At 49.5% G+C, this 24705-nt stretch overlaps 1 protein-coding gene across 9 annotated transcripts in view; it reads right to left on the minus strand.

Moving 5' to 3' along the window:
• Positions 1-69: 69 nt before the first annotated feature.
• Positions 70-24705, minus strand: part of ODF2 (outer dense fiber of sperm tails 2) — a 29905-nt gene continuing 5269 nt past the window's right edge. For 8 of the 9 annotated variants that reach the window (XM_068552345.1, XM_068552342.1, XM_068552341.1 and 5 more), the window contains 17 exons: positions 19857-20027; positions 18776-18936; positions 17863-17992; positions 17195-17326; positions 13781-13852; positions 12629-12700; positions 12391-12507; positions 11535-11720; positions 10910-11019; positions 9037-9172; positions 6603-6713; positions 6353-6457; positions 5164-5322; positions 3710-3810; positions 2060-2222; positions 1511-1636; positions 70-1062 (listed from right to left, as the gene is read on the minus strand). In XM_068552345.1, the coding sequence (XP_068408446.1) occupies positions 874-1062; positions 1511-1636; positions 2060-2222; positions 3710-3810; positions 5164-5322; positions 6353-6457; positions 6603-6713; positions 9037-9172; positions 10910-11019; positions 11535-11720; positions 12391-12507; positions 12629-12700; positions 13781-13852; positions 17195-17326; positions 17863-17992; positions 18776-18936; positions 19857-20027 (2241 nt within the window). In that variant the 3' untranslated portion in view covers positions 70-873. The remainder of the gene's footprint in view (positions 1063-1510; positions 1637-2059; positions 2223-3709; positions 3811-5163; positions 5323-6352; positions 6458-6602; positions 6714-9036; positions 9173-10909; positions 11020-11534; positions 11721-12390; positions 12508-12628; positions 12701-13780; positions 13853-17194; positions 17327-17862; positions 17993-18775; positions 18937-19856; positions 20028-24705) is intronic. The other variant, XM_068552344.1, reaches the window with a different exon arrangement.

The following is a 24705-nucleotide window of genomic DNA, read 5'->3' on the forward strand; positions in this document are numbered from 1 at the left end:
TAAGTGAAAGCACACAAAGGAGAAAGAGCCAACCTGGCCAAAATGAAATGAAGAGTCTCACGCACCAAGTCCTTTAAAAACGTTTACTGGCTCTCCTGCAGCATTTTACTGAATCATTTTTAGAAGAGGGCTGGGGTGGGTAAAGGAAATCATCCAATGGAGCCTTAAATATTGATTATAAAAGCTTTTTGTAAAACAATGCACATGTTTCAAGAATAAATGCATTCCACAGATACAAACCTGGCAAAGAGAAAAATCAATGAGATTGGGATTGTACTTTTACAAGGCGAACTGGACATAAGCCCTCGAGTGTCTGTTGGCAAGTGCGTGAGGGCAAGTGGCCTTGAGGAAACTTGGCCAGGAGAGGTTTCCACTGGGCTTGGGAGGCGAGCACCTTGGGGAAAACACCGTACCCATGAAATAAGGAAAACAGCAAGTGAACATGAGGAGCGGTGAGGACCTCTGGCGAACAGCTCCTGCTGGTTCAGGTCAGGGAAAACCCAAGAGAGAGTCCTAAAAAGAAGAGAGGTGTAAGGGAACTGGAGGCAAAGTCCAGTCCAAACATCCTCTTGGGGAAGGAATGAGCAAAGTCACGGTGAGTTAAAATCTGACCCTAATAGTAGTAACTTTAAGGCCTGTCAGGGTAATTAAAAACTTCCGTCAGGCGATGCTATCAGAGAGGAGAGAACTAAGTGGGTTCTGCTTCATCCCCTGCTGCTTCAGGCACTTTTCTGGAGCTAGTAGCTAAGACAAGATCCTGAACATACTTCATCACAGGACGAGAGAGGAAACCAACAGGCTTTCCGGGTATGGCTTAGCAACGCCTCAGTTCCCACGGCATCCATCCGAGCTCCTAGCCCAAGAGTGGCCGCCTTAGGCAGGAGGAGACCGGGAGCGGATGGGAGAGCTCGTTAGGTAGGAAGTGTAGGGACCATCCCCAAACACGTTGGCATAGGACGACTTGAGGAACTGGACGTAGTTCTGCATGCTGCGGTTCGTGCTCTCCGACTGCTCCAGGCGGTCTTTCAGATCTTGCAGGCGGCTCTGGTAGCGGCGGTCAGCCTAAGAGGAGGAACGGGGCCAGGGCCAAGTGTGTGTGACATCCAGAACAGACAAACCCATAGCGACAGAGACGTTATTAGTGGTTGCCAGGGGTTGAGGGCAGGGGAATGGGAGTGGCTGCTAATGGGTAATTTTCTTTCTGAAAATATTCTAAACCTGGATTGTGGTGATAACGGCACAACACTGAATATACTCAAAACCACTAAATTGTGCAATTTAAATGAGGGAATTTTACGGTAAATGCTGTCTTAACAAAACTGTTAATAAAAAAGGGGATTGGCCTGGGATATCCTGACGGGATGGGAAAGTGATGCAAGAAAAATAAAACCACGTCATATTCATAAAAACAACAAAACATCTTGCCCTGCAGGCGCCAGGAAGCTCAGATCTCAACCCACTCCCTTCTTGTCTGCTCCTACCCCATCCTCCCACCCCCAGCCCGACTCACATCGTCCCGGCTCCGCCGGAGCTGGCTGAGTTCAGTCTTGGTCCTGCTCAGCTGGGTCTCAAGGTCCAGGATTTTGTTCTGGGCTGCTCGCTCCTTGGAGGCTGCGTGCTCCTTGGTTTGTTCCACCTGCCCGAAAGGCACAGAGGTGGGGCTGGCTTACCTGGCGTGGGGAACACCTGGTAAAGAGAAGGCTGGGCCGCTCCCACTAACTGGTCTCGCTGCGGACAATTCTCTGGAGCCTCAGGGCAGGAGCAAACTATGGGGACAACTTCTGCAACCCCACTTTACCTGCCCTTTGCCAACTCTCCATGAGTCATCACCTAAGACGTGGTACACCTGTCTGAGGCCCACTCAGGCAGCAATCAAAGGAGCAGTTGCGAAAAAAGTGCCAAGTCCTTTACAATAATTGCTCACTTGATCCTTATGATGATTTCATGAGGCAGGTACTACTTCTATATGCCCATTTCTCAGATGGAGAGATAGGCTCAGAGAGGTTAGGTGATTTGTCCAAAGACACAGAGATAGGTTAGTAATAGAATTGAGACTGACCTGCCTCCTGGCATCTTCAATGGCACTCTCCAACTGCCTCGCCAGCGTCCCACATTCCCGGGTTTTCTCCTCTAGTCGCAGCTGGGACTGGTGGATTGCCTCCTCCCTCTTGGCAATCACCTGTAGGAACTCGATATTCTGGGCACTGGTCGCCTCCAGTTTCCTAGGTGACAGCATTCAATCAGATCCTGCTCGTCCCCCTACCTGTCCTGTTCCACACAGCTGGGGGCTGCCAGCCACCCCGGGCTGGGGTTCTCATCACACCAAGAATCTCCAGGGAACAACAGGAATAAACCAAAGAAATCTGCTGAGCAGCAAGGCGGCAAGGAGCTGTACGAAGAGTGGGAGAAGCACAGACTGACCGCGGCTGTGCTAAGTCTGTATGTCATCACGTGTAATGTGACAACTTGCGGCTCAGGCAGGTGGGTTCCACCATGATCCCCACTTTACAGATGAAGAAACTGAGCTGAAGAGAGGAGAAGTCATTGGCTGAGGCCAGCACAGCTAGCACGTCTGTCACCGAAACCCACGCGCTCAACTTCTTCTGTTCACTGTTGCCTCCCTCAGCAAAGGGACTTCAGCTGGACCACTCAACATCATACGTGACCAGCCATGGGGCAGGATTGACCACCCCGTGTGTACACATGGTCCCCGCTGCACTTCCAGAGCACCTTCCAATTTAAGGAGCTCTGCAAGTCCTGCTGAATCCAGCTACATCTTCGAGGCCAGCAGAGTAGAGGTGGAGCCCAGGGAAGACCACCTGCTTTAAGTCCCTGCTGGCAGGCTGTGTGAGCCACCTGGGCCAGTTACAGCCTCCTGGGACCCCAAGCCTTTCATCTCTGAAAACTGAGGCTCCAGCCCTCATTTTACAGACGCTAAAAGCCCTGGAGGAAGACAGTCTAAGTCGCAGCTTTGCCAAGTACCAGCTATGTGACCTTGGGCAAGTCACTTAACCTCTCCCGGAGGTCAGTTTCCTCACATCTAAAATACCAACTCGTATATACTAACCTATATGGTGCATTTTTGCATGCCGGGTAATGTGCTAAGCCCTTTGAGGATTATCTCATGGAGGACTCACAATAACCCCATGAGCTGGATTGTTATCCCTACCTTGCTTGGTCCCTTTCTCAAGATGAGTAAACAGAGTTCAAAGGGTGAAATGACTTGCTCAAGATCACAATGCAGGTTAAGTGGCCAAGTTGGGACCAAGGGCCAGAGCTTCTGATTCCAAAACGTGTCCTCATTACCCGACTGCTTCCAACAGTCCGTGAGGAACAGGGAAGAACAGATCAGAAAGGTCTTGGGAAGGACGATCGGGAACAAAGAGCAGAATGGGGGGAGGCCCCCACTGCAGCCTCCTGGCCCTGCCGGTTTGCTGGGACGAAGCGTGCCTTTCTGATAGGTGATGCCTATGGATGGTCTGATCTTGATCACACTGTTACGGAGCGTCCCCCCTGGTCGGAGACCACCTTCCTCTCTCCCACAACGCTTACCACTGCAATGGAAGCAGCTTTTCCTCTAAGGTCTGCCTAGTACCTTCCAGGGCCTTGAGTCCCTCAAACACTTCTGCACACTAAGCCCAGGGCAGCTAAGTGGCTGAAAGTCTCAGGTCCTAGGAAGAGGACAGAGATGGGACCAAGTGCCTCTAACCTCTCCAGTTCATCCACCTTCAGACTCAGCTGTTTATTTTCCTTCTGGGAAGCCTGATGTTTCTCTCTCGCCATCTCCAGCTTGTCCCCCTGATGTTCGATCTAAAATGACAGGAACACAGACTGGTTTACGAAAGAACTTCCCGGTACAGCCCTCCCTTCTCCCTGTGACCTGTCATCCACACCCAGGAGAAAGGCACACTGCCCTCAGCAGGCATCTGAGTCTCAACGCACAACCTGGAGGAGAGGGGAGAGAGGGGACAGGTTAGGCCCGACCCCCGAGACTGAAGGCTTTCCCGCGCCAAGAGAAGCCAGCTTCGATCCTGAAGAGCCACGACGACACTTCCTTGATCAGGAGAGGCCAGTCAGTGGGATCTGGGTGGACGTGAGAAGGCAGAAGCAGACGGCAGGCCTAACTGGCCCACATGACACACCACGGAGCTTTACCGAGGATGTTGTTGGGACCGCTGAGTTCATTCTTCTTAACTGGGGACAAATGCAGGCAAGGCCACAGAAAATCTACTGAGTCCTTCAGGCTGGCAAGTTTGAGAAGTTATCCAGAAGGCTGCTTTCTGCAGAAGCCTCAGACGTCTGGGCCTGAAAGGCCCTGAGAACGCTCAGGTTCAAGAGAAGCCTAGTGATTTAAGAGTGCTGAGAACCTGGGCTTGGGAACCAGACAGAGCTGGCTGGGTTCCAATCCCTGTTGACAAGTATTAGCTCTGTGACCTCAGGCAATGACTTCTCCTCTCTATGCCCTGGGCTGCTTTCTGTAAAACGGGGAAAATAAGACCCCTTACAAAGTTCCTGGGAGAATTCAATCAGGGAATGCTGGAGCACCGAGCACGTGCTCAAACAATGGTAGCTACTTTCACCGGTACTACAAGGAAGCAGGTTAAGAGGGGGGAAGGGTCTTGCCCAAGGTCACAGTGCAGACGAGAGGCATAGCATTTCTTCCTCTCTTAGACACCGTAGGCTTGGTTCCAGTAACCCAGAGGCAGACTGCTTCTGGTAGAAAGGAAGTCCTCTTTCAGGACCCCTAGCTCAGGCAAGGGGTCTGTTAAGACTACGGAAAGGCAGCTAAAGCAAGAGAAAGATGGAAAAAAAGAAAACCTATGGCTTGGTGTCTGCTGGTGGCGCATGGCTGAGGGCAGCAGCGGAGCGTGAAGGGCAGAGGCCGGCGGAGACTTGGAGCCCTCGGGGGGCAAGAGCAGGAGGGCCCGGCAGCTCCAATCGAGTGGCGGCTCCTATGACTACAATCACTTGGTGCAAACACAAGGCATTTGGCACACCAGACTTTTATTTCACAGCACTGATGATAGCTCACTCCTCTGAGAAAGCGGCAGCCAAGAAAAAGGAAGTGGTCCTCCCTGGGGCGGGGGGGGGCCGTGCAGCTCATCTTGGTAAGCGGGCCCCTGCTCGGGCCAGTTCGTGGGAACCTTTCTGCCAGTCCCTTACCCGGCTGCGCAGGTCTGATATGATGGCTGTGAGGTCGATGTTCTTCCTCTCATAGCCCTGCAGCTGGTCTTGGCACTCTGCCAGCTTAGCCTCGGTGATCTTGAGAATATCAGGCAGCTGCTGCAGGTCAGCCAGCTGGGACTGGAACTGCCTCCGCGCCTGGAGCGGGAGAGAGGGGCCCGCCGTTGGGAAGGGCCTGGCTGCTGAAGAGGCCAGGCAGAGTGCTTTGGATTTAGGGCAGGGCCGCCCTCAGTCCCCAGAAAGGATCCTGAAAGATCCACGGGCAGAAGTGCGGCCTCCCTGCAGGCCACTGAGGGTGTCTAGCTGTTCTCTGGGGGGACACACTTGGCCCTGACTGGCCACTTGAGCCTGCCACTCCTTCAGTCATTGAAGAATAATGGCAACCATGTAGCAAACTCCAGGACCCAGGCATTACTCATTAAATTCATACAACAACCTATTAAGTAGGTGCTGTTATCCCCATATAAGGACGCTGAGGATCAAAGGATCATTTGCCCATGGTCACTCAGCTACAAATTGGCAGAGCCAGGATTCAAGTCTAGTCTAACCTCAAAGCCCCTAGGAAGGCAATCACGATGCTCTAGGTCAGAGGGAAAGCTACGACCTATCTGTTCTTAGTCCATCCTTGTATTAACGAGGGGCCTGAGGACTAGAGAGAGGCAGTGACTTGCCCAAGGTTATGCAACAAGTTAATGGCTGAGCCTGGACTCAATCCATCTCCAGGGTTACTATTAAGATGACCCCTTTGCTTCTAGAGAGCCAAGTCGTCCCTAGAAGAATAAGGCTCTTTGGGGAAGGGGACAGGAGGAACACTTTTGGTTGGCGCAAAATAAAGACACCACACAGAATGAAATAGGCACAGCTAAGGCCTGGCAGATCTGTGGATTTGAATCCACTTGGATGTTCCAAGCAGGGGAAATTTTTTTCGAGGAAAGTGAAGAAAGAAGGAAACAAGGATGAGAAAGAGGGATAACGAGGAAGCAGGAGAGAAGGAAGAGATGAGACGAGGAAGGAGAGACTACGTACACGGTAGAGTGGACCAGCCCAGCAATAAGAACCTTCATGAATCTCTGTCACCCACATCGGAGAGGGCCAATGACAAACAAGAGGGACAGACTGACAGACATGGGACTGGGTAGGGGAAGAAGGCGAGCAAGGGGAGCAGTACCGTTTCGATCTCTTTGTTCATCTCATCTTTAAGGATCTTGTTCTCTTTGTCACAGCGTTCCAGCTGGGCAGCCACTTCATCAGCCTCCAGTCTGGTCTTCATCACCTGGGGACCAACAAAGCATCGGGCCATCTTGGGCAGAGCCAAGTTTTGGTGAAAAACACCTTCCCAGGAGAGGCCTTATGGTGAATCTCCATCCCAGCCTGCTGGGAGGCGCTGCCCTGGCAGGCTTGGCACCTGAGAGGCCTACCTGACTCTTATAGTTGTCAATCATTCCCTCGTAGTTCTTAACCGATGCCTTCAGCTGCTGAACCTCGACGTGCGCCTGGTTGAGTTTCTCCTCCATCGGGGCGAAGCTAGCCTAGAAGGGATGGCTCGTCGGTGACCAGCGGGAAGGTTCCGGAGCAGGTGGCCATCCCAACCCCAGCTCCTACTCCGAGGGGCCAGCAAAGGGAAGCCCCACCTACTCAAACCCACGCCAGCAGGTTTCCTCAGAGAGGCACCAGGGCAGGATTCCTGATAAGACCAACTCAAGTGAATACAGATGCAAATAAGAGACTCCTATGTTTTTTGTTCTTATTACAAAAGCAGTACATTATGGGGGAATTCCCTGGTGGTTCAGTGGTTAGGACTCGGCACTTTCACTGCCGGGGGGCCGGGTCCAGTCCCTGGTTAGGGAACTAAGATCCCACAAGCCTTGTGGCTTGGCCGAAAAAAAAAAGAGCACTACATTATCACTAAAGAAAAGGGATATAAAACCAAGAAAAATGAATCATGATGCCTTATTATATGGCTATATATTGATAAACTGTGTAGCTATTTTATTTTTTCCAGTAAGAATGGGATTATGATATACTTACTGCCTTGCAATGAACTTTTTCAATTAACAAGTAAGTTGGGAACTACTTCTCTCATCAATGAATGTTCTCCTACAACCCAAATGCTCACCTTAGCAGATGGGACAAAATAAATCACGGTATCTCAATAAAATAATAAGCAATCATTTAAAAGAAAGAGATAAAGCAAAAAAAAAAAAATCTAAAAAGATATCCATGGAATATGGTTGAAGGAGAAAAGCGAGCTGCAGAATAATGGCTGGATGAATGGATGTGCATGTGTTTGAATGTGTATGTGAGTATCAGGGGAAAAAACTGGAAAAATACACATCTACGGTTAACAGAGACCTTCACTTCTCTATAACATTTCTGTGATGTTTTCAACTTTCACTACGAGCATATTTTACCTTTGTAATGATAACAGCTAGGAAAATACACTTCTACAATCATTTTGAACAGTCACACTGTGTTTCACCACACAGACATACCATACTGCAACCAATACCCCAGCTAATTGTTAGACATGGGGGTTGTCTGTCATTTATCCAACAATTGCACTACAACAAATGAGATACTACTATACTCCCACCAGAGTGGCTAAAATGAAGAAGATGGACAATACCAAGTGTTATCTCACATATCCCTGATGGGAGTGGAAATCTGTACAACTGCTTTACTACTTGGTGACATCTACCAAAGCTGAATTTGTGTATATCACCTGATGACCTGGCATTTCTATTATACTTCAAGGTATAGAAACTGTAAAAATACACCAAATATATGCACCAAAAGAGGTACAAGGGTGTTCTACAACCCAAATGTCCATCTACAGTAGAATGGATAAACACATCGTGGTACATTCATACACTGCACTGCACTGAGAATGATGAACTGCCACACAGGACATGGATAACTTCCACAAACTTAATGCTGAGTAAAAGCCATAAAGGCCAGGCACAAAGTTCAAAACCAGGCAAACTAATCTGTGGTGACAGAAGTCAGGATAACCGTGCCCTTGGCAGGGGGTGTCTGTAACTAGGCAAGGTCACCGGGGTGCTGGTTTTAAGGTTCAATCAGGGTGACTGATGGACAAAGTTATGTTCATTTTGTGTACCTTTCTGTATTATACTTCCTCAAAATCAATTTTACTTAACAAAAATCAGTAATAAATAAATAAATAAATAGATCCAGATGTTATTGCCCAGATCAACTAAAAACCAAGATCAAACCTGGCTCTGCAACATCTACCTTTTTTCGGTTGCCTCTCGCCCTCGGTGTGCTGGGAGGGTGTAGAGGGAGTGGTCAAGAGCTAGTGGTTAGAGCCCCAGAGTCAGACTGAGGTTCAAATCCCAACTCCAACGCTTCCAAGGGCAAAATTTTGGCAAGAAACTTAAACTCTCTCTAAGCTTCAGTTTCCTTATTCTGTAAAGTAGCGACAATAATTACACTACTGGGAGGTTAAAGTGAGAATTAATGCATGTGAAGGGGCCCAGCAGTGCCCCAGGAGAGTCAATGTTAACCTCAAAGTCAGGTCCATCTCACGTGCACGGGCTGACTGTCATGCTAAGCACTTCACATGCATCACCACCTTCTCACAAGGACCTCATTTCCTCCCGCTGAGGAAACCGCAGCAACACAGGAGGAAACGTCCCGTTCAGGTCCTGCAGCTCTAAGAGGCAGAGTCACGACTTGAATCGGGGTCTTTCCGACTCCAGAACAAGCCCTCTTATCACACTGCTGCCTCCAGGCCCTCTGAAGGCCCCGGTGGTCATCTCTGGGGCCCAACCAGGAGTACCACCAGCCTCTGCTCTCCACCCAACCGTCCTGGTCCCGGCTCTCACTACCGACCTTCAGCCTCTCATTCTCTAGCTTGAATGCGGAATACTCGGCAGTCTGCCGGTGTAGTCTCTCCACCAGGCTGTCCCGGTCTTCCCGCATCTTCTCCTCCAAGGTTTGTTGTTGGTTTACAAGATCTGTCACCCGGCTGGAAGGTCACAAAGTGAAAGCAGACAGAATCAATTCCACAGGTTGTGAGCAGCCCGGGACTTGGTATGGAGTAGGGCTAAGTGTTCCTACCCAGGTCACCCATGTCTCTCTTCTTGGCACCCTGCCTGCTCCCCAGTCTCCACCCCGAGGAGCAGCTGCCCTGCCACTGCTGCCTGTGGCATTCCCAGGTATCCCACTTCGTATTAACAGCCTTTTAAGATTTGTCTCCCATACCACCCCCTCCAAGAAGCCTTCTCTGTTCTGATCCTCCCGTGAGGCTGAGACACTCCCTGAAGACAATGGCCAGAAGACGCAGTCCCTCCCCAGCTCCCCACGGCACCCCCTGGATCTCTTAACCTATTAGGAACTGAAGTTGGGACAGAACTCGCAGGCCCAGTGGTCAGGGATAACCCCAGGCACCCGTCTCCCTCAGACACATATTACACTGGGGTTCTGTCTCCCCCAGGCGAGGGCAGGTGCCATGAGCAATAACAAGGCACATGCTTCCCTTGGTCCCTTCCCCTACCCGCAGGCCCTCAGCAGGGCTATAATCCAAGAATAGAGACTGAGGAGAGGAGCACTGGGGCTCTGGACTGTAGACCCACCTGATACTGCAGAACCTTTGCACAGTGTATTTTCAGTATTGATAAATTACAGTTCACCACTCAGCAAATATTTAGTGAGTACTGACTAGGCCCAAGCAAACACCTTGTATTGGTTTACCGGCAAACTCCTACGCAACTTTATTTTTTAATTTTTAATTTTTAAAATTTATTTATTTAATTTATTTATTTTTGGCTGCATTGGGTCTTCGTTGCTGCTCATGGGCTTTCTCTAGTTGTGGTGAGCAGGGGCTACTCTTCGTTGCGGTGCGCGGGCTTCTCATTGCGGTGGCTTCTCTTGTTGAGGAGCACAGGCTCTAGGCGCGCGGGCTTCAGTAGTTGTGGCACGCGGGCTCAGTAGCTGTGGTTCATGGGCTCTAGAGCGCAGGCTCAGTAGTTGTGGTGCACGGGCTTAGTTGCTCCGTGGCATGTGGGATCTTCCCAGACCAGGGCTCGAACCCGTGTCCCCTGCATTGGCAGGCGGATTCTTAACCACTGCACCACCAGGGAAGTCCAATGCATTTGTTTTTTTTACTGCTGTAGCCCTCAAGGCCAACTCATAGCCTGTTATATAGTAGATGCTTGATAAGTATCTTTAAATGAATGATCACATGACTATAGCTGACTCTGAGAATGGTCACTGTTGACAGTTCACCAGTGGCAAGAAAGGTATGAGTTCAGTAACCTTCAACTTGAGGCCACTTTTGCCCCCTACTCCCAGGCCATACCTCTGACCTACTGACTGGTGGACAAAACGACTGAGAGAAGACAGAGGGATTACCAGCTGCCCCGTGCCCCAAGGACAGTAAGGAGGATACCAGCGTGCCTGTGCCCATTTCCCATGCTGTGCAGACTGGGGCCCAGCTCAAGCCCAGGTGTGAGCAGAGAAGGCCCCTGCATAGTGCCTGCCGGGGGGTAGGACGCTGGGGTGGGGGCTGGAGCCAGGACACAGGGTCCAACCAGAAGGCCGACCCCAGGGCCGCCCACAGCTCAGTCCGATGTAGCCCCTGACCAGAGGAGACAAGATGGCAGCCGTGTGAGCGACGTGAGCTGTCGCGGGTTGCCTGGCGCCGTGCACTAGCACACCCCCCTCCTCCCATCGGCCCACACGCCCTCTCCTAACACAGACGTACTCATTCAGGACAATAATTTCCAGCTCGAGGTCCCCCTTGTCTTTCACAACTTGGTTGTAGCGGCTCCTCCATGATTCCAGAGTGGATAAAGCTTCAGCAACATAAAGATCCTGGGAACATGGGACAGAAGGGCCCATCAGCCTGGTGTCACCGCTGAAGCCAAGCGAGCTGGGAGTCACCCCAGGTCACCCCTCACCCTGATAGCTTCAACCTCACTCCTGCAATTCCTTCCTAGAAGCACTGAGAGTGAAGCGGGAGCCCAGCTGTTGCTTTTCAGTTTCCAGAATCCCACGCGCCCTGACTGCAAATCCTTCCTTAACCGTCATTCCCACCCACAATATGGATGCGGTTAAAATGTCCCACAAACCCTTCACTTGTCTCCAGCCAGCTGCCCACCCCCATTGTCATCCTTTTACCCATTTACTGCCCCCCCACCTCTCCCTCCACCCAGCCAGCAGTCCTCCCAGCTCATTCACCCTTTCCACTGCCATCTTCCTCTCCGTTCGCCCGCCTGGCCACCTCTATTCAGCTTTTCGCCTCGCCCTGCTCAAAGCAGCCATCCACCGGCAGCCAACCCACCCCCGACGCTTCACCGCGGGCCCGCCCTTCTCGGGGAGGCAGCTACCTTGTCAGCAAGCTGCACGTGCAGCTGCTCAGCGTACTCCTCACTCTTCTCAGCTCGTTCCTTCTGGGCTCGGATGGCCCTCTTCAAGGACTCTTTGTCTCGTTCTCCCTTCTGCTTCAGTTCCTTCAGCTGCTCCATGATGGCCTCCACTTCCGCCTTGTGCTGGTTTCCGCTGCGCTCCAGGTTCTGGGAGAGGACGGCCCGGGAGCAGGTGCGGGGAGAGGGACAAGGATGAGGCAGAGACGGAGGAGAGAGACAAGGAAGGCCGGGAGAGGGCAAGGCAGAGAGCAGAGGTGAGAGGGGACGAGCAAAAAGAAGGAATGAGGGAGAGAAATCAGGTCAACTGCGTGGAGGCTTAAAGCTCCCCCAGTGCAGAGCAGAGATGAAGGCCCTTCCCAGCTCCCCGTAGCACCTCTCCCATTACTGAACCCACTGGGGTCTTAGTGTTAAGATAGAACTCTTCTGGAATCCTTCCTTGAACTCAGCATAGTGGTCAGAGATATTCCTCAGTCACTCAGCAGAGCTGTGACCTCAGAAGGTCCCTGGCTCAAAGATGCAAGCAAGCTGCATTTGAGCCCACCCCCTACCCCACGGGTAGTTATGAGAACTGAAGGCCTAAGGGATTAAGTGATTGGCTCAGGGGCATGGCACCCAATTGGTCACTGCTGGGAAGGGCACCCAAGACCCTCAGGGTCCACTGCTCTTGCCACTAGCTCAGAGTGCTTTGGCAACAGCGGCCCCGTAAACCTTTAGGGCAAAGCCTTCCTGAGCGTGAGAGCCTTGGCCAGGCCACTGCCCTTCGACTGCCAGGCCCCGCCTCCTCCCTTCCCCACCTGTGTGTGGGGCTGGCAGGTACCTTGATCTGCATGCACAGGCGACTGTTCTCTGCCTCTTTGCACCGAAGCTGTGCCTGCAAATGCCCACGCATGGTCTCCATGGACTTCGAAAGCTCAGATGCTGTCTTCGCTTGAGCCTTTGGAGAGACGGAGAAAGTGGCAGAGCTGGGGTTTGAACCCAACTCTCCAATTCCAGAGCACACTCTACCCACTAAGCTCTACTGGCCCATATCGAGGAGCAACTGTTGGGGACAGTACCTTCTCACATTGTATTTCCTGGAGGAGCTCTTCCACCTCCTTGTCTTTGTCTTGCAGCAGTAATAGCAGGCGCTGGAGAGAACACACACTGTCATGAGCTCCCTGCGAAGGGTGAGGAGGCCCCGCCCAGGGAGGACAAACACTCCTGTGAGTGCCTGGCCACTGGGCTCAAGTCCCAAATACAGCGGCCCATGTCACAGAGACCCTAGCAGGAAGCACCTAACATCTGTACCACAATTTTTTACAACAATTTAAAATAATGTTAGCTGTGGGACACACTGAAACACAGACACACAAAACACTAAGGAAGCCCCATAATCCGCCACCCAGAGATAACCATTGTTAGCACACATTAAAAAGTCAGATACCTATTTTGCTCTATAACCACATTTACCATAGTGTGATTAAATCTTCTGTATCTTTTGAAAAAGCACTTTAACATTTCAATTTACGGATGTATCATAATTTGATAAGGCTCTCGAGCCGGGAATGCAGGTTTAGGCATTATCGCCATGACCGTTGAATCCCCTACAGCGATGTTTGGCCAGGCACCGAGGGCCAAGGGCCAAACCTCGGGAACCATGGTCTCTACTTCTTTCGTTCTCTTGGAGACTCCCAACAGGCATTAATACATCAAAGGCTCCAAAAGGTATTGTAGTTAAGCAGCTGGTTTAACTTGTCATTCAGGCTAAGCAGTAGTTCCCCAAATTTATTTGGCCATGGATCAACCCCCCCTTTTGTTTCTTGTACCCATTAACACCTTGAGGAACTCAGGGTTCTACGGAACAGACTTTGGAACATGCTGCCTTGGGAGAGATTCCTTGGGAGAATTGGAAATGTTGAGTCAACAAGTCTGCACCATAATACAAATAAGGAAATTCAGGTAACAGACTCTGATGATTTACAAATCCATCACCGTCATCACCATCCCTCATGCTGATGTCCAGCTTGGTGGTTCAAGTTCTCGAGTGATTGACTAGACAAGCCTGGTGGGGCAGGAGGGACGGGGATATGTGTTTCATGATTTCACAGATCATGAAACTAAGACCCAAAGAAAAGTCAGAGCGGGGCTCCAGCCCTCCTGCCGCCCACTCAGCACCTCTACGCCGTCGCCTATACCCCCTGAAGCAGGCAGGGGGCGCTGTGTGTTACCGCTTTCTCGGAGTCCGCCTCTGCCAGCCGTTTCAATAGTGCTCCTTGTTGCTCCATCAACTTTTCAGAATCCTTCAAGGGAAGGCAGGGAAAGCCAACTCATTAAGCAATAAACTGAGATGTCTACATCCTCTAGGTCCTGTTCCTTTTCCAAAAATTATATTTCTAATGATAGAAGTAGTAAATTATATTCTCATTATAAAATATTTAATGAAAACCGATAAAGCTAAAGTCCCCCTCATCCCCACCTCCAAACCCAGCCCTGCTGTCATGAGTTTGGACTGTCCTGCCCATCCTTTCTCTATGCATTTATACGTAGCTATACCTAGAGAAGTATCTTTTGGGGGATGAGGGGTGGGAAGGGATTAATGTGTAATTTTACCAAAATGATATCATACTGTATTTTTGTGTCACAACTGGATTTTTTAACAACAGTTTTATTGAGATATAAATTCAGATACAAGTCACCAACTTGAAATGTATAATTCAATGGTTTGTGGTATATTACATTATGATTTTTTAAATTGTGGTAAAATATAACAAACTTTGCCATTTTAAGTGTAAAATTCAGTGGCATATGGTACATTTCCAATATTGTGTAACCATCACTACCATCTAGTTCCAGAATTTTTTCATCACCCTAAAAGGAAAGCTGCACCTGTCAAGCAGTCAGTCTCCATTTTCCCCTTCCCCCAGATCCCCCCAAACCCCTAATCTGCTTTCTTTTTTAGGGGGTGGGCGCACCACATGGCTTGCAGGATCTTAGTTCCCGGACCAGGGATTGAACCCAAGCTCCGGCAGTGAAAGCGCTGAGTCCTAACCACTGGACCACCAGGGAAATCCCCAACCCCTAATCTGCTTTCTGTCTCTAATATGCCGTGGCATTTTTTAACCTCTCGCCGTAACCTTTGGGCAATAAGGTGGTTCCCAGGTTTTGCAGCTGTAAACACTGCAGCAGTGGACATGTTGGGCACGTACTAAGTGTCTCTCCAGGATTGATACAAAGAGTAAGAATGGCTGGGCCCGAAGATCTGTGATTTCTGGCAGGTGACACGCCCTGCAAAATGCCTGCACTGACGCACACGGCCACAAGCAGGACGTGAGAACGCCGGGCAGTAGCCAGCCTCTGCCTGTTGCCAGTCTTGCCAGCATGAATCCTGCTGTTTTAATTTGCATTTCCCTATTTATGCATATGCTTATTAGCCATTTAAGCTTCCTTTTCCCCGGACTGCCTGCTCACACCTTTGCCCACTCTCGCATTGGGCTGTGTCTTTGAACTGTCTCTATTCCTCCCAGTCACCTAAACAAAGTGTCCCTAGAAGAAGTCTCACCCCCTTTCCCTTTCAGTCCCACAGGTCACCTTCACAGGCTAAGAGAAAAGGGCTCCCTGGTCCCAAAGTTTCCCAGGGACCTAGGAACTGAGGGAAGACAGCATTATGGCTTCTCTAGCAACAAGAGGAGGCAAAGAACGAAAACCTAGGCCAGGGACCCAGAGCCTGAAGCTATTCTCACTGCCCCGACAGGCCATGCCCTCTGAGCCTCCGGGGGACTCTACACAAACTAACACACCATCTCACCAAATCCCCCGCTCTAAGGAGCCAGGCACTATCACCACCCCCACTTCACAGATGAGGAGATCGAGGCTGGGAGAAGTGAGGTGAGCTGCCTGAGATCACACAGCCAGAAATGGCAGAGCTGGCTGCTAAGCCAAAGGACTCCAGAGCCAGAGCATTCCCCCACCACACTGAGCACTCCCCAGTAAGCACCGCAGCGGGGCTGTGGTCCTGAGGGCCACATGGGCAGGAGGAGGCGAGAGCCTGTACAGAACCTGGAACGCGTGCTGCGGTGGGAGTTTAAATTAGCTGACCCTTCACCTCCAATTGGAGATTCTGGGATTCCGGGATTGTAGGAGCTAAGAAGGCGAAAAGGGAAAAAACTGGTAGGAAGAGGTTTTCTGAAGCACCCCCCTCACCGCCCCCAGTCCCAGAACAAACAGCAGCGACAGCCACCATTTACCAAGTACCCACTGCATGCCAGGAGTACACACAGTCCTCGCCCACACATCACCTCTAAGTCCCTCACAACCCCGCATGCAAGATGCTATTCCCATTTTATAGGTGGGAAAACTGAAGCCCAGAGAGGTAAAAATCACCCACCCATGAACACTGAGCTGGAAATGAAACAGATAAAACTATTTTAAGAGAATAATTTAGCTATAACTAGTAACATTCATAGAAATATATTCTGGAAACCCTCAAGTACACCAGGATAGTACAGACGAATGCGCAAAATAACACTTGTAAGAGCAAACAACCAAAAATTGTCTCCATCAACAGAAGAGTGGGTAAATAAGTTGTGGTATTGTCATAAAATGGAATAGAGCGGTGAAAATGAAATACCTTAGGCTTCAAGGATAACAATGGACGGATCTCATAAAAACATTGATTGAGAAAAGCAAACTCAGAAGAAAACATATGGAACAATATCATTTATGTAAAGTTTGAAAACATGCTAAACAATACTATATGTTGCTTAGGGATACATATATAAGTGAAAAACTCTCAGATTCCAGATAAAGTTTCCCTCTGATGGGAAGGAGATGAGGTTATTGCCAAAGGAGACACCAAGAGGGATTTAACCATGTGGACAAGGTTTTGTTTGGAAAGCTGGACAGTGGGTACACTATTACTTATTTTGAATATTAGTTTTTAAACTAAAAACAAAGGAAGTTGACACTGCTTTTTAAAAAAAGTTTAACTAAAAAAAATATCATCTCATCAGGACGGGCATTTTTTTTTTTTTTTGGCTGCGTCTCGAGGCTTGCGGGATCTTAGTTCCCCAACCAGGGATCGAACCCGGGCCCACGGCAGTGGAAGCGCCGAGTCCTAACCACTGGACCGCCAGGGAATTCCCAGCATGGGCATTTTGAGACTCTCGGTATCCCTTTGGTTTTGAACCAAACAGGAAGAGAGCTGTTTACACTGTCAGTCTTTTCAGAGTCACTTGCTAACATAAAATATATTTCAGAGACCATCTTTTAAGAAAACAAGGTGATACCATACAATGTGCCCGCCAGCCATTAAGCCTCCTACTTCACCAAAACTCAGGTCTAGTCTTCTCCCCGCTTTGTCGCATGACCCCTGGGTTGGGCTGAACCCCTCCCTGACTCTCCACTGCTCTTCTGGCTTCCAAGGTCCTTCCTGTGCCACCAGGCCCACTTCAACAACAAAGACAGCACTCGTCTACCAGATGCCCAGCACTTCACATGAATGACTTCAGCAAACCTTTCTATGGCCCCCTCAGGTCAGGCAGGCACCAAGAATATTTTCTTTTTACAGACAGGAGCCTGCGGCGCTAGAGGGCCAGGGCTCCGAGCGAGCGCTGGGTAGGGGGGCAGCTAGGACCACAGCTCACCTCTTTGCAGTGCTGTTCCCTCAGCAGTTCTCGGAGGGTGCGGTTCGTCTCCTCAAATGTGCTCAGCTTCTGCAGGAGAAGTTCCTTCTGCCTCGTTAGGGTGTTGATGTCCGTGCACGTCATTTGTTTCTCCTGGAAGACAGCAGGCAGTCTTGCCAGGCACGGGTGGAGAAGGGAAGAGCTGGCACAGGGAGTCCCCAAGGGGAGCTTAAGAGGTATTGGTGCCAGGCAGCCTGGGCAAGAAGAGCTGGGCAAAGGCAGGCTTCCCGGAGGAGGTAGACCTGGAAGGATGGGCAGGTTCTGAGCCTGCTGAGAATACCAGCTGGGGAAAAGGGCTGGAGAGCTCAGTGTGGGCAAGTGCAGTTAGGGCAGGCTTCCTGGACGACAACATTTGGTGGCTGATACTGGCAGGAACCAGACACGTGCCTTGACTCACTGTGATCCCAGGAGACCCACGATGACACCTCAGAGGCCCTGGCTACCAAAGGTCATCCTCGAGGGTCAGGCCCCAGAAGTGAGAAGAGGGGTGGGGGCCGAGGAGTTAAGTGTGCCCTGCCCTGGCCTGAAGATGTCATAAAGTCAGCATGACGACTGCGTCAAGACCCCTCCACAGTGTGCAGCTGCCCCTGCTCTGGGCCCGGCCCTGGGTGGTTGGGCTGGCCACCTACCGTCTTCAGTTTCCCGATGGTGTCCTTCAGGGCCATGACTTGTTTGGCCGCGGCAGCCCCATCCATTTCAGCCTCCATCAGCTTGGACATGAGGCACTCCTTCTCCTGCTGGAGGTGTTTCTTCTGAAGCCTGGGCCCAGAAAGAATAGGGCTCTGTGAGCCCTCCCAGGACCCTGCCCACCCGGAGCTCCGAGGCTCACCTCACAATGCCCTGCGAGGCTCATCTCCTGGTCAGGGAACAGTGGGGGAGGGGGCAGGGATGGCCCTTCTGGCCTGGGTGGCCTTCTGGAAGGACACCTGGTCACCAGAGCAGGGCCTCCACACCAGGTGACATTATGCCACCTGCTTGTCTCTCAGACAGAAACCAGTGTCACCTTGTCCCCCAGCCACTGCCATGGCCACCTAACTACCATCTTCAGATCCGCTTTTGAGCCCTCCCCTCCACTCTCCCCATTGGAGCCAAGTCTGGTCACACCACTTCCTGCTTCGAAAACCCTTCTGTGGCTCCCAACCGCCCTCGATGCAAATGCCACGAAGTGGCCACCAAGAGCCGGCCCCTGCCAATCTCCTGGGCCCCCTTCCCCTCGGCCCACCCTCTCCCCTTGCTCTGCCCCGCTTTTCATTTCTCAGTCGCAAACTCCTCCCGCCTTGGGGCCTTCCTGCAAGATGTTCCTGCTACCTGGCGTGTTTTCTTCCCCCGCACTCACCTGCCTAGCTCCTAGCCATCCTGCCGGACTCCCGTTTTTTCCAGAAAGGCCTCCCTGATGCCCTCCCCCCAGAACTCTGCAGGGCCCTCTTCCCTGACCGGGAATCATGAGTGCATTAGTGACTTTGTTGAACACTGTAACCCGGGCTAGGCTGGTGCTCGGGCAGCCCCACAAGAGGGAAGGTGCCCAGGGCAGCGCCGCCTTACATGGTAAAGTCCTTCTCCTCCTTGATGCGCTCGATGTTGTGCCGTAGCACCGTGTTCTCGTGCTCGGTCTCGGCCAGCTCTTGGGCCACCTCCTCCAGCTCCTCCTTCCGTTCCTCCAAGAATCTTTTGGCCATCTGGCGCTCTCCCTTCTGCATCTTGACCTGTGCAGGGGCAGGCAGGCAGGGGCCACTGAGGGGAGGCAGCTCCTCTCCACCAGTTCTCAAGGCCCGTTGCTTTGGACAAAGCGAGGGGCACCTCTGATTGAGCGCTCCATGCTACTGAGGTCCTTTGGGCGCAAGCTCAGTCAATCGTCACAAAGACTCTGGACAGACACGATTCCTCTCATTCCCTCGTCACCGAGGAAAGGGAGCGAAGGGAGCCTGAGTGACTTTCCAGCTGGGGACAGAGCCAGGATACAAACCATTGTTCAGCTGGCACACCACAGGAGGAGAGATGTCACAAAAAGGCCCCTGCCCCTCGGGCTGTGGAGAAAGGCGGGCCTGTTGCCAGGCAGCCACCAGCCGCAGGTTCTCCAGGAGGGCCCTGGGCCCCGGGCGCAGGGGAGGACTAAAGACACAGGCCCCGTCAGCAGCCACAACGTGGATTCCATGGCAGCTCCGCCAACTTCTTAGTTGGGGGTCTTGGACTTCCAGGTTGTTTCCAATTTCACTGCCACCTCCCACCGAAAGACACAGCCCAGCAACTGAGGACAAACTTCCTCTGCCTGTTTGGGGCATTGTTTCCTGTTTTTTTTAAACTTTTGTATAAAATGGAAAACAGAGGCCCCAGTGTCCCAGTCACTTCATCTCCAAGACAGGGATAATAATACCACCGGCTTCGTTTACTGTTGTAAAAAATCAAACCAGGCCATCCATACAGAGCACCAGGCAAGGTCAGGGCCAGGCCTGGGCTAAGTGCTTGATGGAAAGGGATCCCAGGTTGCCCCGACTACCTCCCCAGGGGCATCTGAAACCCTGGGAGGCCTGCAGAGGCAGCTGGAAGGAGGCGTCCACCAGGAACTCACCTGGCAGTCCCAAGTGTCCTCGGGACACTGGCCAGCCCAGCCCCCTACCTCCCTCACCTCAGACTTGAGACAACCAACCGCGTTCATTAGACTGTCAATCTTCTTATCGTAACGGTTCATTTTACAGTGACCCGAGTCGTCATCTTCGGTAGAGAGGTCACTTAACCGCATCACTGAGACCAGCTTTTCTGAAGATGGTGGCGTGACCTCCAGGCAGTGAGGTGGATTCTGATGTAGAGGAGGGAGAGACACATGAACTCATAAGGCAGAACTGCAACCATTGGTCCCACCATCCCTGGCTGTCCGCTGGGCAGGAAGAGCTAAAACTGCTAAAGGGCAACCACAGAGACCCCAGGGGGAAGGACACACCGACTTTCTTGGTGGAACATTACCTCATTACCTACCCTTGTTTAAATGTTGTTTCTGAAGCTCTTCTAACATAGAAATAAAATGCCTGTGTTACACAACTACTGAAGCCCACACGCCTAGAGCCCGTGCTCCGCACCAAGAGAAGCCACCGCAATGAGAAGCCTGCGCACCGCAACGAAGAGCAGGGGCTACTCTTCGTTGCGATGCGCGGGCTTCTCATTGCGGTGGCTTCTCTTGGTGCGGAGCACGGGCTCTAGGCGTGTGGGCTCAGTAGCTGTGGCTCGCAGGCTCTAGAGCGCAGGCTCAGTAGTTGTGGCGCTCGGGCTTAGTTGCTTCGTGGCATGTGGGATCTTCCCGGACCAGGGCTCAAACCCGTGTCCCCTGAATTGGCAGGTGGATTCTTAACCACTGCGCCACCAGGGAAGTCCCCAGTGTCAAGTTTAAAATGAAGGATATAACAAATTGGCAAAAACTGTGATTCCCAAAGCTGGCAAAAGTTGGGGGCAGTAAATATTTTCATACACCTAGGGTAGACATGAAATATGTCAAAAGTCTTTTAAATGAATATGAATACATGACAGTGGATAGTTGCAAAGGCAAACAAATCTTCTATAACAGGTATTTTAAGGACAAGTGGAGAAATTTGAATATTAACCAGATGTTATATGATTAAGAAATTAAGTTTAAAAAAAAAAAAAAGTGAAGTTTTTAGGACTAATCACTGTTATTTTGGTTATGGAGAAAATGTTATTAGAAATGCATCTGAATTATTTAGGGTTAAAATGGTATTTCTGGAAAATATTTACCTAAATACATCAGCATAAAAAAATATTTTTTAAAATGCATGTGCCCCTCAGAGAAGTTTATGCAAAGCTGTATAATACTTTCAAGACTTCAAAAAGATATTCTAATCTGGGGGCGAGTGTTTCCATGTTTTTTTGGTTGTTGTTTTTTTAACTGTCTTTTAATTAATTATTTATTTGGTTGCACCGGGTCTTAGGTGCAGCAGGCGGGCTCCTTAGTTGTGGCAGGCAGGCTCCTTAGTTGCAGCTCACAGGCTCCTGAGTTGTGGCATGTGAACTTTTAGTTGCGGCATGCATGTGGCATCTAGTTCCCTGACCAGGGATCGAACCGAGGCCCCCTGCATTGGGAGTGCAGAGTCTTATCCACTGCACCACCAGGTAAGTCCCCCATGGGATTTTGATATACTGAATTTGACTCTCTCATTCTATACATTTATTCCGTTGTATTAAGTAATTGCCATTTCTCATTGTTTGCACCGTTTTTTCCTTCTCGTAAGCTGAGGTGGCTAAACTTCTGTGCTAATTTCCAGCGAAAGATGACGGCTATCAGGAATAAAAGGAAGTGTTTTATTTATTTTTTTTTAACATCTTTATTGGAGTATAATTGCTTTACAATGGTGTGTTAGTTTCTGCTTTATAACAAAGTGAATCAGCTATACATATACATATATCCCCATATCTCCTCCCTCTTGCGCCTCCCTCCCACCCTCCCTATCCCACCCCTCTAGGTGGTCACAAAGCACTGAGCTGATCTCCCTGTGCTACGTGGCTGCTTCCCACTAGCTATCTATTTTACGTTCAGTAGTATATACAAGTCCATGCCACTCTCTCACTTCGTCCCAGCTTACCCTACCCCCCTCCCAGAGGAAGTGTTTTATAAGGGTGTAACTGTTATGTCAAACAAGTAGGACTCATAGGGTGCAATTTAAAAAATGTATGTGCCCTTTGTCCCAGCTATTCTAGTTTTGAGGGATTTATCAGGAATATCTAAGAATGTGAATCAATATTTAAATTCAAGGCTAGGATATAGATAAATGTACAGCAAGATAGTATTGGTTAAATACTTAACAGTACACAAATGTACACACAATGGAATAATGCCTTAAAAAAATCATGTGCGATGTAAATATAGTCAAAATATGTGGAAAAAAGAACATTACAACAATAAGTAAAATATAAACCCATTGTTACAAAAATCAAAAGAACGAGTCTATTTACAAGAAAAGATCCAGAAGGCTTGCACCTAGAAGTTACATGGGTCTTCTCAGGGTGGTGGAATTACAGGTGGTTTTTACTTTCTTCCTTGCGCTGATTTAGATTTTCTAATTTTTCAAAAATGACTGTGCATTGCTTTTATAAGAAAAAAGTTATTTTAATATATAAAAGAAGGACAATAGGAAAATGTATAGACAGTATGATTACAATTTGAAAAAAAAAACTCCTCATAGGAAAAAGTGATAATAAATGTACAGAAATATTAATAGTTTTAGGAGAGTGGTTACCCTTGGGGGTGGCAGTGAAAAGAACAGGACCAGAGAGGAGCTTCTGGGGAAGCTGGTGATGTTGTTTCCTGAGCTGGGTCTTTGTAAAAATTCATCAACACGCTTCTGATGCATGTACCACCCTGCACTTTCCAATGAAAAGGTTTTAAAACTTAATAGCAGCCAGATTATAGAGTAGTAGAATTACAGTGATTGTCTATTTTTCTGTATTTTCAGCTTTCTGTCATAAAAATAGATGACTTACTTAGTAATAGGGTAGAGAAAAAACCCAGACCTGCTTTCTCCCAAAGATCTTATCTTGTGTACCAGGAGGGGTTTTAAAAATGAAACACGGGGACTTCCCTGGTGGCGCAGTGGTTAAGAATCCGCCTGCCAATGCAGGAGACACGGGTTCGATCCCTGCTCCAGGAAGATCCCACACACTGTGGAGCAACTAAGCCCGTGTGCCACAACTACTGAGCCTGTGCTCTAGAGCCCATGAGCCACAACTACTGAGCCCACACGCCACAAATACTGAAGCCTGCTCGCCTAGAGCCCGTTCTCCGCAACAAGTCACCGCAATGAGAAGCCCATGCACCGCAACGAAGAGTAGCCCCCACTCGCCACAACTAGAGAAAGCCCGTGTTTAGCAACAAAGACCCAACACAGCCAAAAATTAATTAATTAATTAATTAAAAAAAAAAAAAAGAAAGAAAAGAAACATGAATCCCCACAAGCACATAGCAGCTTCCGGGGTCCATGTCCAGCTCCACCACAAACTTTTCCTCCTGTGGTCTTTTCTCTCTTGTCCATAATGGTAAGGGCAGGCTGGGGCCTCCCAGGAACATGGAAGGCCACTGAAAAATGGAAAGGGGCTGAACCAAGAGGACAGCATGAAAGACAGCTACTGCTTGAGAGATGTTCAGTCACATCTCTGGGCCCCTCCGTTTCTAGGATTCTGTGGCCCCAGGACTGGAAGGGGCACTGAGCTTTCCAGGGGGGGACTGTAGTCCTAGCAACCCATGTCAATAGGAAGTCCATTTCCATAGCGGCATGACTTTGATATATAATTTGAGAACTACTAAGTCTCTCCATTAAAAAACAAGAAAAGAAAAATAGCATTTTAAATAAAATATAGTATGTTTGTTATAAAGAAATTCAAGCAAACCATGAAAAGATAAAGCATTAAAGCCTCCCACACCCAGAGGTAATCACTGCTTATCACTTCTTGTATTTCCTCCCCAAAACAGGTTTGCACATACAAACATATCCATACACACATGGACACACAGATGCCCTTTTCTGCACAAATAGGGCCAAACTCTCCGTGCTGTGCCGCTTGGTGCTTCATTATCATGTAGAAATATCTACCTCAATCTTGTAGTGGTTGCATGGCATTCCATTGTATGGATGCATCATAATTTAACCAATACCCTCCTGACAGACATTTAGGTTGCTTCTAATTTTTCTCTATTGCAAACAATGCTTTAACAAACATCCTGATACACACACAGATCCCTGTACTCTTCTGTGACTTCTAGCATCAATTCCCAAGTGTAGCACTATAGAATCCATGTTTGGATGGATGCTGCCAAACTGCCTCCAGAACGGCTGAATCGGTTTCACAATCCACTCAAAACTGTCCAGGGACTTCCCTGGTGGTCCAGTGGTTAAGACTCCGCGCTTCCACTGCAGGGGGCACAGGTTCGATCCCTGGTCGGGGAATTAAGATCCCACATGCCACGCTGCGCGGCCAAAAAAAAAAAAAAACACAAACAAAAAACCATCTAAAAAGATTCGTTGATACCTCCCATATGCTTGTCAACACAAGATATTCATAATCTTTTCAACTTTTTTCCATTCAATAAAAATGATAGCTTGTTTTTTCTAAAATGTAGTTGTTTCTAATTTACATTTCACTGATTAGATATGTCAGAACACTTTTCATTTATTCCCTAGAATACCAAACTCCCTTTGTCTCTTAGGGATAACATGGTAAATCAGGGAGTCAAGAGAGTGAAGTATGACTCTAAACTTCAGACTAATTACTATTATTTCTAATTTTAAAAGTAATAAGCTCTCAGAAAAAGAATCTTTCAAAATAGGTCAGGCATCATCATCTTAAGGTATAGTCATCCCTTGGTCTCCACAGGGATTGGTTCCAGGACCCTCATGGATATCAAAATCAAAGGATGCTCAAGTCCCTTGCATAAAATGGTGTAATATTTGCACATAACCTAGGCACCTCCTCCT

Source organism: Eschrichtius robustus, chromosome 10 (genome assembly GCF_028021215.1).
Source record: "Eschrichtius robustus isolate mEscRob2 chromosome 10, mEscRob2.pri, whole genome shotgun sequence".
NCBI classification, from domain to species: domain Eukaryota; kingdom Metazoa; phylum Chordata; class Mammalia; order Artiodactyla; family Eschrichtiidae; genus Eschrichtius; species Eschrichtius robustus.